General features: G+C 38.6%; 1 protein-coding gene across 2 annotated transcripts in view; it reads left to right on the forward strand.

Moving 5' to 3' along the window:
* NFATC3 (nuclear factor of activated T cells 3) overlaps positions 1-19,827 on the forward strand; it is a 62,819-nt gene that overhangs the window by 31,536 nt on the left and 11,456 nt on the right. Inside the window, exons 4-9 of one of the 2 annotated variants that reach the window (XM_072980643.2) lie at positions 5,270-5,469; positions 7,336-7,508; positions 10,180-10,320; positions 11,392-11,447; positions 13,195-13,321; positions 15,359-16,078. In XM_072980643.2, the coding sequence (XP_072836744.2) occupies positions 5,270-5,469; positions 7,336-7,508; positions 10,180-10,320; positions 11,392-11,447; positions 13,195-13,321; positions 15,359-16,078 (1,417 nt within the window). Of the gene's footprint in view, positions 1-5,269; positions 5,470-7,335; positions 7,509-10,179; positions 10,321-11,391; positions 11,448-13,194; positions 13,322-15,358; positions 16,424-19,827 lie in introns of both variants that reach the window. The other variant, XM_072980642.2, reaches the window with a different exon arrangement.

Consider the following 19,827-nt stretch of genomic DNA (forward strand, 5'->3'; position numbering starts at 1 on the left):
CTGGTATGTTTCCAAAGCTAGGGGCCTCCACTGAAAAGGCCTGATTCCTTGTTGTTTGTTGTCATTTTTGGCCTCTCTTGGTGTGGCTACTTTAAGCATCATGGACTGTGAGGAGTGTACTGTAGTTAATTTCTGAATGAGATGTTCTGACAAGTATCGAGGTCCTAAACCATTAACGGCTTTATGGATCATAACCAGCACATGGAATTGGGCATGGAAACTAACAGGGAGCTAATGAAGGCGTGCTGAGGCTGAGGATATATTATTGAATTTACAAGTCCCGGAAATCAGACTGACTGCCACATTTTGGACCTGCTGAAGTGGCTGTACTGTTTTCAAGGTCAGCCCTCCATAAAGAGCATTACAGCAGCCTCTTTTTTAGATTATGAATGCATGGACCACTGTTACTAGGCATCCCTTATCCAGGTAGGGTGCATCTGGGCAGTCAGCTGGTGTTGATAAAAGACACCAGGCGGAGGAAGAAAAAGAGAGCAGATACATGAACAACACTGTGCCATGAACAGGAATTCTTGTACAGTATATTTTGACCATGGTACTTTTAGTTCAAAAACAGTGTTGTTAACAGAGCTAATTGGGTGATGCCATTTTCTGTTTACAAGCTGCAATTCTGTAAATAGACAATTAATTGCTTGCTTGCTCAATTCCTCTTTGGGATCTGTATAAGTAGGTGACTGTAAATCTAGAGTTTTAGAAACTGAACGGGAAGATTTCTAGCATTGCTTAAAAGAAATTACTTATTTTTAAAATTTCAGTTAGTACTACAACCTGTATGGTTCATAGTTAGAACTTAGAGTGAATAATCGGCGTGTGCTTAACTGTAAATAAATGTGTGTGGTGGATCAAGATTTGTTTGAGAGATTTGGTGATATTAAAAATGCATAAGTACTCCCTTTTATGTATTCAGTTGTTACAGATCTGATACATTACATGTATAACCAAAGTGATCCTCTTGTAACATGCTAGTATACTTAGAGGGTTTTTAGAGTGAAGCTATTGTAGCTTATCCTGTGGTGACCTTCTCTCTTTAGCCTTCCAGCTTTAGTTTAACTTACGCATTCAATGACCTTTGCTATGGAAACGATACAGAAACACAAACAGCTTGGCAGAGTTTCCTCCATAAAGCAATGGGTTGTGTGCCACAGTATACAGTTACTGTAGGAGGGTTTTTAGAGGTCAGTAGTGACAGTGTGCCGTCACTTTTTCATTATTTACAACTTTCTGTACAGAAAGTATGGATGCAGATTATTTTGTAAAGACATGACTAATCATATTGAAGGCTAACATTAAAAAGTATCTTCTGGTATAGCTCAGATGTTGCATTCCAGGTTTTGGTATATAATGTGCCACTAATCGATTACAGTACTTCGGTTAAACTGGCTTGTGTAGAAAACAGGTTTAGTTCCCCCCCCCCTCCAAACTGCCTCTGTTTGAAGAAGAAATGGTTTTGGATGCTTTGGGGAGGAAAAAACTTGAGACATTGTTAAGGTTTTTTTTTTTAATCAGCTATAAAGCTTAGTTAACTATGGCTTCACATTATATATGAACTGGCTCTTTGCTATCCTGTTTGTGCTGTACACTTTAATATTAAAGTTGTTTTTAACCCATATACTATTTTTGGTTTGGGGAGATTTTTGGATCCTCTTGTGGATCTGGAGCTATAACTGCTCTCTTGTCTTGATAGGAGATGACAGGGATTCCCTTTCCCTCTCTCAGCTGGCACTCTGGGAGCGAGTGCACTTGGAACTCGCGTCGCTTCTGAAAGTTCCAGCCAACACGTTTTACTTTTCTCCTTTCCCCACTCAGAGAGTTAACTGTTCAGTACTGTTTTCATTTATACAATTTGGAATTTTTTGACTGATATGTTTAAAAATGCATGAGTGAAGAACATGGTCTGTGTAACTTCGCAGGAATCAGCACTGGAGTTCATTACAGAGTCAGGTGCTATCTCCGTATAATTGTGCCCCTGTACCTTAACCATTAACCCACTAATACAGTTTCTTTTTTTTTTTGTGCATTAGATTGGTTATATAGTATGTAAATAATTTTTAAATTTAAATAATAATACCTCAGGAGGTTAGTTATCTGGCTGCGGAGCCAGAGATTGAGAGTTCAGTTCTCCAGCCTCCCTGACAGGGGCTAGACTTTATGATCCATGGAGTCCCTTCCAGGTCTGCTGTTAGAAAATGATGATGATTTGATTTTTTTATTTCAACCTAGTGTCAATATTAATGAAGCAATACTTTTATGAGTTAAGTGAACTGGAATCATATTTGTGTTATCCTGAGACAGCATTCAACTTTTCCTAGATGGCATAACTGTTTTTAAAAAGAAATTAGAGATATAAAAGTATACATTACAGTGAATTGCATAAGCAGATTGCATAATACAGTACTTAATTTAGGATTAGTACACCTGATACAGCATATTGCTGCTTCCTTAAAATATGGTTTATAACATCATGCCATCAGCAGCTGGTCGAGTATGCTTCGCAAAATAATACTCATCTGTAGTTGTGATAAAAGCTGCCTTTGCTCTACTGAGGAATATTTTCCAGGATGTCTTTTCTGCTTTATGATAGTTCCATATTCAGACCTTTCTCATAGTAGATTCCAAGTAGACTTTAACTTAGTAAAAGTTTGCCTCTTTGCTTAGTCTCAGTCAGTGTTTGAATATGTTTTTCCGAAGGAAAGCCAAGTATAGCTCTCTTCTTAAGTGGTGTGGTATACAATATTCCTGGAACAGAGTAATTGTATCCTACCACCCTCCAAAGAACTGTAAAAATAGGTCATCTTTTAAGATTACAGTGGTGCCTCACTAGACGATTGCCTCGTGGGACGAAGAACCCGCAAGACGATTGGTTTTACGATCACTGTGGTGTCTTGCAAGACGTTTTTTTTTTCTGTGACCGTGCTTCGTAAGACTTTTTTTTAAAGACCGATGCTTTGCAAGACTTTTTTTTTTTTTTTTTTTTGAGACCGATGCATGGGGAACCTCACAAGACGATTTTTTCACAAGATTACAATTTTCGCAGAACAAATTAACATCGTCTTGTGAGGCACCACTGTACATAGATACAGTAACAGTTTTCTGAGTCAGGAAACCCCAGATAGAAATCAGTCCTTGGCCATGAAGTCTTTAAAATAATGGTAATATGCTGTCAAGTCACTACATTATTAGAATATTGTTATGAAAAGCATCTTATTCATTCTGAAAGGGAAAATATGCCATTTTTCTAGTTTGCCCAAGGTTTGGTTGCCCCCCAAAATAAAATTTATTCTAAGAAAAAGCTGTGGTCCTTTGCCTATTTTTTCTGGCTATTTTCCAAGCTACCACATCTGTATCAGCCTCAGTACATTTGCTGCAGCTGGCTAGAAAGCTCAACAAGTTAGGTACTGTATTTGGCTGAGGACCCAGAGATTGGGAGATTGGGACCTGGCTCTTCAGGAAGGCCACTGCTTAATTTTTCCTCTGGTTTTTGATTTGTTTTAGTCTTTTTATTGATGATTTTATTGCCTTTTTTGGACTGTAAACTGCCCAGAGTAGATTCATAGATGGGCGATATAAAAATGGGAAGTGCTGTTCTAGAGAGATTCTGAGTACAGTACTGTATATCATAAAAAGATTCAGTAGAAAGGAACCTTTATGATACAAGTATCAAACTGCTGTAACTGTATAGAGTGGATACACTTTAATTTCTTTTGCAGCATGCAGCCAATTCCTTTCTGTGTCTATATCCGTGCAAATTAGGCTGGGCAACTTAATGACTTGCAGGAGTTTTGAGATAAATTGCCTCTTGGTCAAAGGTGGTGAAATCATAATGAAAGACGTCAGTAGGGCAACAGATTAGCTACTGCTAGTTTAAATATTGATGACCTGGCAGTGATGGGAGCCCAAGTTAATCTTATTTCAGCTATTCATATCTATGACTATATTAGCTATATTGTAAAGAAAGATACTTATCAGCTGAAATCCTTTTGTGCAGCTTTCCACTGCATAAGACTGATGTCATCAGCCAATTAAAAACTTCAAATTCCCATGAGAGTTTGGACTTCCCTTGCAGTCTCTTTCCTCATGGTGAATCCACTGGGAGCTGTAGGATAAGGGAAGTCTTTAATTTCAGAAAATTGTAGCCATCTTTCTAGACAGGTTGCTTCCTGTTGCACACACATCGTCAGCAGGCAAGGAAGAGAAGTGACTGCTACTCCTATCAAGGGCAAGGAAAAAGGCGGGGTAAAATATTTTAAATAAGTACAGTAATGATAAATAAAAAGTGGACATCTAGTTTCCACTTGTATTTATTTGTGATACACCTTGTATTTTGTTGCAATAACTGTGTTAACTGCTGAGTGGTGTCTATGCACAAAGTGCTGGCTATAAACCATGGTCTTTGGGATTATCTGAAAAATACCATGCACATCCATACTGATCTCCATGGACCATGAGATCTTGAAAGGAAACCCGTCTCTTGATCCTACACAGTCTTCAAAGTTCTGCTTTGTGGTCTCTGTGAATGCACACAGTTGGGTTGTACTGCGCCTGCGCAGGACCTCTTGGGAACTTCTAGAGCTTAAAGATGCGTAATTATTGGGGTGTTCCCTCATGGAGCCCATGCTCCACCCGCCAAAGACCTCCTCAGTTCCTTTTAGCCGCCACTCAGGCCAGACCTGTTGACGAGCCAGTGCTGTACTTTTGATTTTGAAAATCATCTTCTATTGTGCCTTACAGCCAATTCTTCTTTTGATGTTTCCTTGTGAGTTTATCATTCTTTTATACTGTCCTGAGTCTTTGTCTCTTTCCGACTCCTTTCCCTCCCCCCTGCTTCCTGCTTCTTTTATCTCCCCCCCACGCCCTTTAAGCGGTGTGTGCTTTGCAAAAAACAAAATCCTACTCTCCAAGTTTTTTTAAAATGGCTAATTTCCATTTAGATACTTGTGAATATGTGAGATCTTACTGGAATAGGTTCTCTCTGTCTCTGTGTGTGTGTGTGTTCAAATCCATAGTTAAAGTGTTAAAAGTTCAAGTAAAGTGTTAAAGTTTTTAGCAGGTAAAATTTTCCTTCTATTGGAACAAATCTTAAACTTCAACTGCCTGCTGAATGTGGCCCTTTGATGACCTTTTGGTCATGAAAGTCAACCTGTTTCCCTAACTTCAGAATCTAATTTATGTAATAATAATTTTAAAAGGCCTTCTCCAAATACTAGTTAAAGAAAACTAGCATATGAGAATTGTATCTCTTTCTCTTTATCAGCTCCTGGGTTACAATGAAAAACCTGTAAACCTACAAATGTTCATTGGAACAGCAGATGATCGTTACTTACGGCCACACGCCTTTTACCAGGTGCACAGAATCACAGGGAAGACAGTTGCTACTGCTAGTCAAGAAATTATTATAGCTAGCACAAAGGTTCTGGAAATACCACTTCTTCCTGAAAACAACATGTCAGCCAGGTATGTTAACTGATTTTTTCAATGCAACCTTATACACTGATTTTAACAGTCTTATGGATGAGATATTAGAATATTTGAATATTAGATATTGATATTAATATTAGATATTATAGATAACAAATAAAGAATCTAGTTTAATTTTGCATTTGATATGATTTAACTCATTTATGAAGACAGCATGTTTATTGTCTGTAACTATGTAATCTTTACATAGATCAGAGGGAGATTTAAAGATCTATTATGATTTAAAAATTCATACTAATAAATCCAATTGTCTTTGGTCAGCACAGCTTCCCATGTATATTATGACTTATACACTTTACAAGGAGAGATGAGACATTATTTTTTAAAAATATATTTCCTTTGATAATTTCTCACTGCTCTTAATTTCTGTGGAAGTTTTCCCATCAAAGCTACATTCTGTGATCTGGTTTGCCACTGGTCAATATGGATTCTGTCCCCCTTCATCCATAATAATGTCTCTGAAATCCTGAGAGAATAAACTTAAATCAAGGTTCATTTACTTTTGTTGTTGTCTTGTTATTCTTTCCATCTATAAATTAGCAACAACTATGTTATCAACTAGTATTGTGAATTGACGTTTACCACATAGCTCTTAAGCTACATGGAGGCGGAGGGAGCTATGAAGATTATTTCATTCATTCATTCAATTTCTGTACTGCCCATCTTACTGATTTCACATTTGGCGCCACATTCAGTAGTTTATTTCAATTGTATATAATCCATCACTATCACAGTAAATCCAGTTTGAAGATGGAAAGATTTCAGGGGTACCTGATCAGGCATAAATATCAAACTGTTAAAAGGCAACATCACAAGACTCATCACAAGGCTGAACGCTGATCAGATTCAGTGGTATCAACTACTGTATTTTGTCATTGTTTGAGGTTTTATATTGAGAATCTGACACCTGTTAAATCATTTTGCTGCAAAATCTGGCAGTAAGTGTACACTATGAAGGCCATTCAGTTATTTAGCAATAAGGAGAAGTTGTCATTGGTTTCTCCAGTGTTTAATAATAAGCTATCCTTATTAGTTAGGATGTTGATAGCAAGCATTGGCACATCAACACAGCCAAGTGAGTCATCTGTGGTTGGGACTAACCAGTGGATTTAGCTCTAAGATTGTACACAAAATCTATTCATTCAAAGGGAAAGTTGGTTCTCCAAAGTGTTGAATGGCAGGCCAGGAATGTGCTGTGTGGTTTCATAAACTTGCTCCTTCCCCTTGTATACCCATATTCCCCACTTCCTTTCTTTGCATAACGTATACCTTGCCCAATTTAAATGCAACAGTGAATAGTTGCTTGCTTAAGCAAAGGAGAACCACATGAAAAGCAGAGGTAGCTTGTAGATGTCTAAGCTTGTGGTACATGGAGACCTGGGTTGTTGCATCAGAAAGGACCCAATGAATTTATTTATTCAAACGGTAATAATTCTTGGTTTAGATATAAAAATATTGTATGTTAAATTAACATGTAATGTAGTTTGGTATGTGCAGTTTTCATGAAAATGAAAAGGGCATTGTTGGATCCATGTTTTACTATTTTATAATGCATGCAAAGAGTAAAAGATCATTTACCTTTTGAGAGCCAGAGGTGTGTTTGCATCTAAGAGAGTCCTCTTAATGGTATGTTAAAAAGCAAACAAAGAAGGTGTTTTGCTTCTCCTTTTGCTGTGGGTAGTGGGATACAGAATCAAGGCTGAAATCTTGCACAAGCAAATTGAAAGCAAAGTGCATGAGGTGTTGCTTTCATGCTTGACAGATTTCAAACAGCATGTGCTCTTGAATTATTGAGCAACACATAGCTTGCAATATTTTCATTCATTCTCTGGTCTTCTACAGTATTGATTGTGCAGGTATTTTGAAGCTCCGCAATTCAGACATAGAACTTCGTAAAGGGGAGACAGATATTGGAAGAAAAAACACAAGGGTGCGGCTGGTATTTCGAGTACACATCCCCCAACCTAGTGGGAAAGTCTTGTCCCTCCAAGTTGCTTCAATCCCTGTTGAATGCTGTAAGTTCTTTCTCGTTCTGTTTTGTTGTTGTTGTTGTTGTTGTTGTTGTTTTTTGTTCTCTGGTTAAAATTCATTTACTGTTAACTGGTACACCTATATGGCAAAGCCTGATATTCATTAAGAAATCGTCTGAGCTTATAAATAAATGGCTAAGTAGAGATGTTTCGTGACAATCCTTTTTCTTGATTACAGTACCTTAATACTGTATGCCACTGCTCTTAGTTTGTTCCCTTTGTGGTGATAATGGCCAATATCCTGCCGCTGAGTATAGTACATTGCACTAGAGAAGCACCCATTAAATCAGTGGGAGTTTGGGGAGTCAGCTCCTCTATAATTTGAATTGATTCAAATGAGTCTCCTCTAAATGTGACTTACTATGCTAAAGTAAATTGCAGTTAGAGTAGACCCATTTGAAGCAACGGAACTTATGGAAGAGGTGATTCACCAAATCCCCATTGATCCAATGGTGTTTCTCAAGTGCGATTTACTGTGTTCAGGAGCAGGATTTTTGGCCACTACTGGATTGAACTGGTAGACTAACCCAGATTTGGGTTAGTCTACCACTAGTTATATTTTGGATATGTAACTCATTTTCTTCATGATGCGTTTGGTATTATATTGAATTGCTTTGTTGGCTGAAAACCTTGTTATATATGTATCAGTGTAACTCCATCAGTGTACATTACATGAACAAATTGCCATATGTTAAAAGGCTACTCTAGGCATTTGCTATCACACATGGAGTTAAGCAGCTGGTGTGTGATATGCTGATTTATAAAAGATACACTTACTTATAAACTTGCTCTAATTTATGAATGAAATATATACCAGTGGAGTTAGTTGGTGGGCATAACTACAGTGGTGCCTCGCTTAACGTTTGCTTCGTTTAACGTTTTTTTCGCTTAACGTTTATTTTTTCAGAGGCAGATTGTGCTTCGTATAACGTTTTTCCCTATGGGCGATTTTCGCATAGCGTTTTTGGGACCATGCTTCGCTTAACGTTTTTGGTTTTAGGTCCCCTGCTTCGCTTAACGTTTTTTTTGTTTTCAATTTAAAAAGTGTCTTAGAAGGGTCCAAAACGGTTCTAAATGCTTGGATTCGTTAGAGGACCCCTTAAGTCATGTGCAAACCTGATTTGGCTTTGATCTGACGTTTCGTTAATTTTTTTGTGAATTTTTGTTTTTTGGCCCATAGGAACCAATGGACCTGTCAAAATCTGACAGCTCCATGCTTTCCTATGGGGGAGAAAACAATTTACAAAAAATTAACGAAAGTTCAGATCAAAGCCAAATCAGGTTTGCACACAACTTAGGGGGTCCTCTAACGAACCCAAGAATTTAGAACAGTTGCTGAGTCTTCATTAATTTTTTGTGAATTTATTCTTCCCCCATAGGAATTAATGGAGCTGTCACATTTTGACAGCTGTCAAAAGTTGGGGGAAAAAAATTCACCATTAATTAACGAAAAGTCAGATCAAAGCCAAATTAACTTTTGCATCCGTTTTAGAGGGTGCAGAAGCTAATCCAAGCATTTAAAACCATTTTTGACCCTTTTATGACACACTTAATTTTGCAAAAATTGACTTCGCAAAGCCATTGAAACCTATTGAGTCAGCTACAATACATTCCAATGGAGGATACATTGTATCATTTAACGATGTTTCCTATGGGTTTTTTCGCTTAAGGACGGCAATCCGTGCCTATTGGAACGGATTAACCGGTTTCCAATGCATCTCTATGGGAAATGGTGTTTCGCATAAAGTTTTTTTCGCATAAGGTTTTTTTTTTTGGAACCAATTAAAAACGTTATGCGAGGCACCACTGTAATAGGATTCTAGCCACTGGACCTGTATGGACTGTTATTTTGATATTTTGTATTTGTGCTTGTCAGCTGCTTTGGACTGGGAGGAAAAGGTTGAGTGTAAATATTGAATGACATTTTTCACACACGCCAAATTCATGGTATAGAATATCTATACTATTACAGCTTGAATACAAAATGTGAGCAAATAAATATTTGTAAGTATCAGATGTACATTTCTTGCATAAAGAAGAATTTTTTAAAATGTACATTTCTTGCTAAAACCATGTTCTATGTATTTAATAAGGGAGTCATATCCAATTTAATTTTGAAGATTGCATCTTTACCAAAATTGGTTCTAGTGTAGTACGTACTTGATTTTCCTAGAAGGCACAGTGTGATTTGAAAATAGCTTAGACAACAATCATTTAGGAACATGAAGAGTTACAACAAGGGCCACTGGTAATGTGTGTTATGGGCTAAATTGTTGAAATTAAGCCTCAAAATATTATGCAGCTAATCATCTACAAAGCAGATAATAATCAATGTGAAATATTGCTAATGCAGCTACTATTGGGAATGGGGTTGAAAAGCTGCATGCATTTGTGTGAAAGATGTGCCATCACATATGCATGCACATATCCTCCCTCAGTATAAAACATAGTTGTTGCATGTATGTATATGTATAAAACATATAGTTGCATACAGGTCTGAACTGTTTTCCTTTCTTTGAGGAGAGTGGTTACTTATCCACAGTTAATATGTAAAATTATTCAAATACAAATTTGAATCACTTAAGGCTTTCAGTGCTTTACTTGAATGGCCATTATTCCAGCGTGCTTAATATTTTTCTATATCTTTTTCACAAAGCTCAGAGATCGGCTCAAGAACTTCCTCAGATAGAGAAATACAGCATCAATAGTTGCTCAGTAAATGGAGGCCATGAAATGGTTGTTACAGGGTCTAACTTCATTCCAGAATCAAAAATAATATTTCTCGAAAAGGGGCAAGGTAAGTTATTCTCTTTCAGATATTTATAATCATTTAATTCTAGGATTGATGTGATACTACCAAAGGTCTATGTGTTGTAGCTAAGCATTGTGTTGTCTGTTGCACAAGAAGATACTTGGTACTGAAACATGAGTGGAGAGAGAATTCTAGTCGTGATACCTGTTGTCACCCTCTGTGTCTTTTTGTTACAACTGGAGAACTATTGGACATATTTTTTTTCATCTGAATTGTGACTGCAATTAGGGTATAGCAGCCATTCTCAACCCCCTCCAGCCCTTTTAGGAGCTCTTCTCAGGTTACAGGGCTGTCAAACAAGGATACAACAGAAACAGATACCTTTCAGAAATTTCTTATATTTTTCAGTCAGTTCAAATGTGCCAGGGCCCCCAAAGGGCCATATGGGCCACCATTGGGAATGGCTGATGTAGAGCAGTATCTGATTTGCTATTTATAAAGCTTAATTTCTTTCTGTTGGTGCAGAATCATTCCCATGTTGAGTTGTCACATTTTGCTTGATTTTCCTCTGCCTTTTGGGATTGATATTTCTGACATCCTAGTACTGCTCCAGGTTTCCCACCTCTGAAAGTGCTCTTTTCAAGTGGCTGAAATCCTCTTGCTTAGTATAGTAAATAGAAGTGAGAGTAGGTCCATTGAAACAATGGCACTTACAAAAGAGTTGAGTCGCCAAATCCCCACTGATTCAGTGGGGATTTGTGTCTTACTACTCTAAGCAAAAGGATTTCAGCCTTCACATTGCCTATTTTTTATGGAAAATATTCTGCCCTTCCACCGGCATGTTCTATGAATTAAACCTTTCCTTTCCAATTTCTCTCTCATTCCTACATTTTATGTATGCAATGTCCCTCTTTGGACTGTTGCTAGCATTTACAAATCTTGGGCAGATGCTTTTGATCAAGATGATTTTGCAATGTGTAGCATAAATGTAGAGGCTGTTCTGCAATGAGAGAAGCCTTTTAATTTTAAAATGGTAACTACTAGTAAATAATTTGATGGCCTGTGTCATATTTAACTTTTCAGTAACATACTCTACTAAAACTTATGTCTTGACAGATGGACGGCCTCAGTGGGAAGTGGAAGGAAAAATAATTAGGGAAAGGAGTCAAGAGGTGAGAATTCTTTTAAAAGTAGGAAATTATTTTAGGTTGTTTCTTATATTTCTGTTGTGTAATTAGCTTAGCAGAAACTAATTTTTGCTGCTCACTAGTATGAAGATAATTTTTAAAGCCAATTTACTGGTTGTCCTATCAGTTGGTTTGCAAAGTGTAGGACTAGGACTTAGTACCCAGCTCATTTGCCTAGGGCTTATCTTGGAGGAGTGGCTTTAGATCTGCATCTGCCAGTGAGAAGAAAGTTCACATCCTTGCTGGTGCATTTTGATCTGTGTTTTTTCTGCCCACCTCTCAACCTCCAAGGCTTTACTTCATTGAGCGGGGCCAGAATTGAAGCCTCCCTGATCATTCTGAAAGATATGAAGTAGCAGTAAGAAATTGACACCTCTTGAAAGAGGATGCCTTACATAAATTCAGAGTATGTTTTCACCTTCCTTAGCCTGTTTACACCAAAGTGGGCAAGCTCCACAGGCTGTTTTCCTGGCCTTAGATCCTTCAGGGGCTGCTTCATGATCTCTGGCACAGACCCTTTTCTCTAGTGAGTGTTGTTGTTAACTTAGTAAGGACTGTTGCTCAGTACATATAGGTGGCGTTAGGTTGATCTCTTGCCATATGCAGGCAGGGCTGGCAGAGATTGTGATGTGTGGAGAAGCACTGCTGCTCTGTGTAAATGGGAGTGAGAAACACAACCTTTGCACCTGGTGCTAAAATGAGTCTGTGGGCCATATTTGCTTCAGGACTCTTTTGTACCTCCCAGGCCATTTGCACCTCTTTCTTCCCCTCCAAAATTATGAGATTAAAAAAAAATGAGAATTATTGCTTCCAAGAGCATTCTGGTGCAAAATTCCTTACAGCAAAGGTGTCCCCCTTTGTTTGAGCAGAAGATCAGTGAGTTAATGTGAGTTTGTCTATAAAGACTGATGCAATCTATGAAGGGCCCTGGCCCAGGAAAAATTGTCCTCCTCACCCACTCCTGGTACAGACGTGACGACAAGTGCACACGTGGGTCTCTGTCTTAATGTAGGACAAAGTAGTGTTTTCTTTCTGAGGAGCGGCAGGGAGAAGGCACTAGCGTCTTAGTGCTGTTTTATATATTTCAGAACAAAGCTGCAGCATTGAAAGAAATTTTGAAGCAATGCCCTAGAGCACCCTGACTAATACTTTCTTTTACTTTATTCATAGGTGTCATGGTATCAATGACACAGAATAGTGTGGAGGAGGAGAGGTTGACAAATGCAATAATTATGTAGAAAGAAGAACTGAAGTAGTGACCCTGAGGCCTGTTATAAGCACAATTGAGAAGAAGTATGATAGTCACTTTGTGCTTGCTTTTTTTCAGCAACTAGATACCAGTCATCTCCAGGCTATTTGATGTTTGGACTGCAACATATCAGTGACCTAGATGTCCAGATTTGTATGTCTAGATTCCTGAAAGTCTGAACTTTTTTGCATATTTGAAATACATTATGTCCACCGACGTGGACGCAATTGTGCATCATACAGCTGTAGGCAGTGAAAATCTTATTGGGGTCTTTGTGTGGATTTCCCAAGGATACAAGAAAAACAATGGGAATGAGACAGTGGAGTTTGTTGACATTTCCAGGGGAAGGCTGTTCTTCAAAATAACCCCACAAAGCTTTAGGAGCCAAAGAATATGCTTTGCAGATGACTTTGTATGGTGAGGTAGCTTACATAGAAGAGGATGCATTGCCTTTAATATGTACCTTTATTCATTTTCCTTCAGTCTACAATTGTTCTTGAAGTTCCTCCATATCACAACAAAGCAATTACGTCTGCAGTCCAGGTGCAGTTCTATGTTTGCAATGGCAAGAGGAAAAAAAGCCAGTCTCAACGTTTTACTTACACTCCAGGTATAAATAACCTTTTGGGTACAAATCATGAGTGATATTTAAAATATTCTATGTTACATATATCTGTGGGCCATGAACGTGATCATACTCTCCATGGTTTTTTTTTTGTTTGTTTGTATTTTTTTTGTTACAATGAGATTTGGGCATCTTGAGAAAAAAAAAGCTTAAATTGAATTTTGAGGCTTTTTCCAATGCTGCAGTTTTGGATAATGAGATGGAAAGGGTGTGTAACATGCAGCCAGCAATATTCTGAAAGCTTTAATTGCTGTTGAAAAGGCATGACAGAAAAGAAATGGTTTATCTGGCTGGATAATAAATCTACTTTCAACTATAAAACTTTTCAGGTATTTGTGTCTACACTAAGGCTTTTTATAGGCCTGAGTTATGGATATCTAGGGGTGCATCTGTAGTAATTGGCAGAAATAAAGTAGTTCCTCCAGTTTCACCAGTTTCATATTTGGGACAAAATGTCTATAATCTACAGAATAAGATCCCTTCAGAGGGCATGTTGCATAAATTATTTCTAGAAAGAAAAAGGACTTAGTAACATTTGCAAAGCAAATATGGTTTCTGCTGAATAAAATACTGATTGGAAATACAGTATTGTCACTTTGTTCTCACTTATGGTTTATGTCCCTTTCAATCTAACTTTATTCAGCTTACATAGGTATATGTATGTGTCATTTCAAATACAATTTTATATTATATACTCGTAATGTCTATAACTGTTGATCAGAATGTGGTCCATAGGAGTGTTCCCTACTCCACAAGATTAAAAAATTCAGGGAAAAAGGAGACCAGTCATACACACAGAAAACTTTTGTGGCAAGTCTGGCTATTTACTGACTGTTTTAGATTCCCTCCTTGGTCTTTCTTGAGGCCTCAAAATATTCAAAAATTGAGGTAGCAGATCAGTCACTTTGTTGGAGATCATTTGTTGCCTTGGGATCCCCTCACCTAGAGAAAGGTGATCTGGAAATGAAATAAATATTAAAGTAAAAGAAGAAGTGCTTAAAAGGCATACTTTTGTAGAAATTTGGGGGGATTTTATTGATCATGCATTAATAAAGTGGAAGGGAAGAGCAGCATCGCAAGAAACGTTACAGTTTTGGAAGGGGAATGGGAATCCTTGAAATAAAGAAAAAAGTGTAGTTCTCCATTGGTTCCGGTGGGGGTGGAACACTTTGTTTCAATTTTGTTTGTGTATAATTATTGTATTTTATTTATTTGTTTGTTCAGTTTGTTGTTCTTTTGTTTCTTACAATATGTTTTCATTTAATAAAATAAAGATTAAAAAAAGAAATGAAATAAATAGAACATATAAAATGCAGAGTATTGGGGTGCACAACCTTTCAAGGTCCAGAAGAGGGAAGAAATGATTCCCAGATTCACCCTAGTTTTCCACTCCTGAGCTGTAATAACTATGTACATTTCTAAAATAGAATGTTAGCTGAAATTCGAAAGCATTTTACCTCATTTTGTCATGCTTGTTGATGTGGAGTCTACAGAATAACAACAAAATGATGTTTTGGACTCTTACAAAAATCAGGCTTACAAATTTTAAGATGGCACGCATTATTATGTGGTGTGTGTGTGTGTGAATGTGTATATTTGTTTGTTCTGTCCCCCCCCCCCCCCCGGTTCCTAAAACAACTTGTAAGCTTCTTTGTTCTGCAGAAATTCTGGTGCCCTATAATGAGGATGAATTCTTGTCTGGGTATCTAGATGGTCCAGAAATTACTTCAGCATTTTTCAGCTATGTTTAATTCTCAGAACTGTTTACAATTAGAATACTTACCAAGACAACAAGTGAATTAGGAATATATTTAGGACAGCAAGGTAGGATGCAGGTTGGAGACAGTATCTTGTATGCATAGTAATTGATGCAGTCCACATTCCAGGCTCTTCTATCCTGAGCATAAATTGTTGTAGTTCTAACAGTATTCTGATTTAGAGTAATGTAGTATTTTACATTATCCAAATGTATTGTACATCATTTTATCTGTGAGTTTTAAATGATCTTTTTTTCCTGAACAGTTGTACTGAAACAAGAGAACAGAGATGAAATGGATTTGTCTTCGGTTCCATCATTATCCCTGACTCATTGCACAACTGTTAAAGGACTCCCTTCTCTTCAAACTCAGCTGCCTTCCCCAGACCCAGGGCTCTCACATGACAGTTTACTTTCTACATCACCCAGGAGCCTTGTCTGCCCTGTTCAGCAGACATATACACCAATGGCACCCTCAGCAGTATCCCCGTTGTCACACATCCATGGTAGAAGCATTAGTCCAGGTGAAGAGCATCCTGTTATGTCCCCAGCTGTAGTCCACCAGTCTTTTCAGGTAACATCAGCATCTTCTGCAAGGCCTTCCTACCAGTCTATGCAATCTAATATTATGTTTAACGGACAATCTGGTCTTCCCATGAACTCTGCCTCCTCCAGCCAAGGATATGATACAATTTCATTTCATCAAGATGCAGCTCTACCTCCGTTGATAAACCTTAGCTGCCAGCCTCTACCATCTATGCCGTATCATTCTTCAAATCCAGGTTCTGTGTCTACTTCAGCTGCAACAGGGGGGCATCATCCATCAGCACACCCAGCTCAATCAAGACAGTCGTCACCTCATCTGCAGTTAATGGGGTACCATTGTGCAAATCCTCAACAAAGTTCAGTTCCTTCTGCAGTTTCTCAGCCTCTTGGACTTTCTTCTACGCAGTTGCAGCAAGTCACGTACCATCCTTCAAATCCAGGTAACACTTCATCACCATCACCCAAATCTTCTCATTCTTTGGTCCATTCACCACGATCTGGGCCATCTTCTCCTCAATTGCAGCCTTTGCCTTACCAGACTCCTAGCTCAGGACCTGCCTCCTCTCCTCCTCCGGCTGGTGTTAGTCACTCTGGACAACAGTCCCCACAGGCGCATAGCCCAAGTTTGGGAGGAATTGCTGCAACTTCATCTTTGATGCATCATAACATATGTGACACATCTCCATTTTCATCAGAGGGCTCAACTGTTAGCATTAAACCTGAACCTGAAGATCGGGAGTTGAATTTTCAGGCAATGGGGCTGCAAGACATCACCTTAGATGATGGTAAGTGATGTTGTCTTTGAGGTGCAAGGCTGAGCAGCTTGCTCCTTTTTTGGAGCAACCATAGCATAAAAGTGACCTTTGCAGAGCCTGGTCCAAGCTCTCTATATATCCCATTTTAAACTGTCCTGGGCTTCCCCATTCTGTCCAGTTTGAGAGGCAGCTATAAGCACACCTGAGCAATAGGTAGTTTCCCACCAAGGGGCTGAGGTTGATAGCAGGGCTTTAGATGCACCAAGAACCTTTGGTTCAGTTGATCAGCCATCTCTTGGCAAGCTGTGGACATTATTTTTAGTGTCATGTTCAGTAGATATAGAAGATAAAATATGAGTAGAGAACAAGGCTATTACAGCTTGCTTGTGTAGGGTTTGTTCAAAATGGGTATTATGATAGCAAGTTTCATAATACATCTCCAGGTGTTTGGTTACAAATCGTGGGATCTGGACATGGCACAATTTAGGGGTGGGATACTTAGTTTTGACAGCCCAGCCTCTCCTAAAATCAGCTGGCAGTCTCACTGTTGGTTTGCTGTTGTCATTCAGTTTATCTAGTTAATTAAAATCCTCCATACATTAGAGAACACCAGATTGGATAATACTGTAATATAGGCAGACAAATCCTAAAGTGCTGAAACTACCTTTCCATATAGACTATGTATTCCTTGTGCAGAGCATCTCAGTAGAAAGGTCTGTGTTTCAAAATGCTATTACATTCCTTTATTATCTCATTCTTGAGTCCAAAAATCACTATTCTAAAAAGCAATAAACATTAGCGATTCTTTTTGATTGAGGGTAGAAGAGAACTACTTTGGGATTATCAAGCCAATGTTTTTGGAAAGCACACTATCCACTACCGTAGAGGTAGGGCAAAGGAAAAGAATCCATTCGCAACAACCCTACTGTCCCAATGAAAGAATGTGAATTCAGTTACTTAAACCTCTGGACACTTGAGTTGAGATGATTTTGTTTGACTGTCTCCCTGTTCCTTAGTCCAGCGGCCCACAATCTTTTTGGGATTGTGGACCGGCTGGGGGGAAAAAGCTCCGTGTGGGGGGCTGGAGATCCATAACCGCAGCCCATTTCCGGCAAGCCCACGGACCGGCACCGGGCCACGGATCCGGGGTTGATGACCCTTGCCTTAGACTATAGGAGAAGGAATAAATTTGATTAAAGTTGTTCAACAATATGGCATGTCTCACTGAGAGTGAGGGTGGTGTCATAGATAAAAGTGTTGGACCAGGATTTAAGAGCCCTCAGTTCCAATTCCTGCTTGGCCATTGAAACTCACTAGTTGGGTGGCTTGGGCAGAAACATGGCTTAAATATCTCACATGCCTTGAAAACCTTGTTAGAGTTCCTGTGAGCCAGAAGTAACTTGATGACACAGAAGGCAGTGTGTCTTTTTGAGACAACAAACCTTTTGATGTTTTCCTTGAGTGCTGATTATAATATAAGGTGAAATGCACTGTAATACTTTGTGGAATTTATTTTAGGCCCTTTCAAGGTCAGAAGTGCAAAATTAACACAAAATTTCTGCATAAAGTAATAGTTGTGTTCTATGTTACATTTAAGATTTTTGGAACTTTTTGGATTTTTGGATTTTCTTCCATGTGGCTCCCTAAAGTTGTATTTCTCTGTTACTGCTGACAGCTAATTTAGTCTCATATTCTCTTATAGTGCAGATTCCTTTCACAGCAGTTGTATAATGAATCCATATGTGTTTATAAAACCTGCCGTGTTTGTTTGCTGTATCAATACACCATGAATGCAATTTAAAATGAACACCTCAGGATAGAATGATAGTATCATGTCATTGGCATAGGTAATTTTCAGTTCATAGTAGGTAATGAAATGACAGTTAACGAAGCTTCCAAATCAGTAGTGTGAATTGTCAAGCTTGTGGTCTGTGTACAGCCTGCCAAGGACATGGTTGCAGGAGGAGACAGGATGGGTGTGCCCATCAGATTCCCTGTGGTTGCCCACTTTGGTCCCAGATATTTGCAAAACGTTAACAGTTTTTGAAAACTTGCTGAGTAAATGAAAATCTAGAAGGTGTTGTGTTTACTGACTAAGGATGCTCGAGTTTTCCAGAAAATTCATATTTTTTCTATTAGCTCTTTTTGAATAGGACATTGCTTTTACTCCTTAAACCTGTTTTAAACAGTTCTGAATAATACAATGAATAGATTTTGCTAACTTGAATGCAAAATTTCTCTATATAGCATAACAGTAATTTGTAAAATCTTTGTTAATCAGCTTCAGTTTATGCTAACCTTGAGTTATGTTCAGTATCAGATTATGATGACCTTCTTTCTAATCTCCTTTTACTTCCTTATCTGCTGTATCTCCCATTACACAAAGCTGTAGATTAGAACACCAAATAATAGGCTGCATGTTCACTCCAGAGCACAGCCAGGTCTCTGTTGGGTTCCTATGCAAGATAGGAGTCTGCTTTGGAAGTAGGCCATGAGCGCATAATGAACATTCATTCATTCTCTTCCCCTGCTACCAATATCTTCCTTACCTGTGTGCTGTTCTAGCTTGCTCATGCTTAAGCCTGAGTATGTGGATTTTGAGGGCATGTTCCTCAGATACTGGTGGATTGCAGCTCCCGTAAATCCCATCTAGCATATCCAGTGGTAAGCAATTGTGAAAATTGTGGCAAAGCAGCATCTGGATTACCACAGGCTTTTAGTTCATGCATTGAAGCACATAGATACTCTCTTGCTCAGTTCTGTGGGCCCAGCAGCAAAGCTCCTTGCACTGAGCAACTGCCTTCAAGTACTTTGGCAAAATACTTTCATTTGATTGGCTATTAGTAGCGCTGTGGATGTTGTGCCCCTGCCCTCCGTGTCACCTAGAACATCTAAATCTGAAATACAAGTCTTTTGCACATCCTCTTGATAACAAATGAGCTAAGTTGGAGGTGCATCTCCACAGTATAGAACAGGACAATCGACATGATGATACAAAACATATGCAAAACATATGGTCCACCACTAAGCTATGGCCCTTCACCAGGAGACTTTTCCATGGGGAGCTGTGGCTTGATCAAAACCTATGGCTGTTGCAGTCAAATGGAGGCTTACGTATGCATGCCAGTGCTTACTAGGACTGATGTCTGCTATTCATTGTCCTTTTACAATTACCATGTTTACTTCTTGTACTGAATTGCATTTACAGCTGTTGCTGAGAGTGACGTCATGGGTAATGTTATGTTTTCCTTTTCTGGTTAGAAACAGCGGTAGTGGGAGAAGATAAAGAGAGAAATGAGTGCAGCAGTATCAAGAAATGCTTGCCAAATGTTGCCAAAGAGGCAGTTCTGAAGTAAGCAGGTGGTGAGCAACTGCTCACTGTAAGGTTATTGTTGAATTTACCACATTTTGCTAGTAAGGTAAAGGTTCCTCTT

This window comes from Pogona vitticeps, chromosome 10 (assembly GCF_051106095.1).
Source record: "Pogona vitticeps strain Pit_001003342236 chromosome 10, PviZW2.1, whole genome shotgun sequence".
NCBI classification, from domain to species: domain Eukaryota; kingdom Metazoa; phylum Chordata; class Lepidosauria; order Squamata; family Agamidae; genus Pogona; species Pogona vitticeps.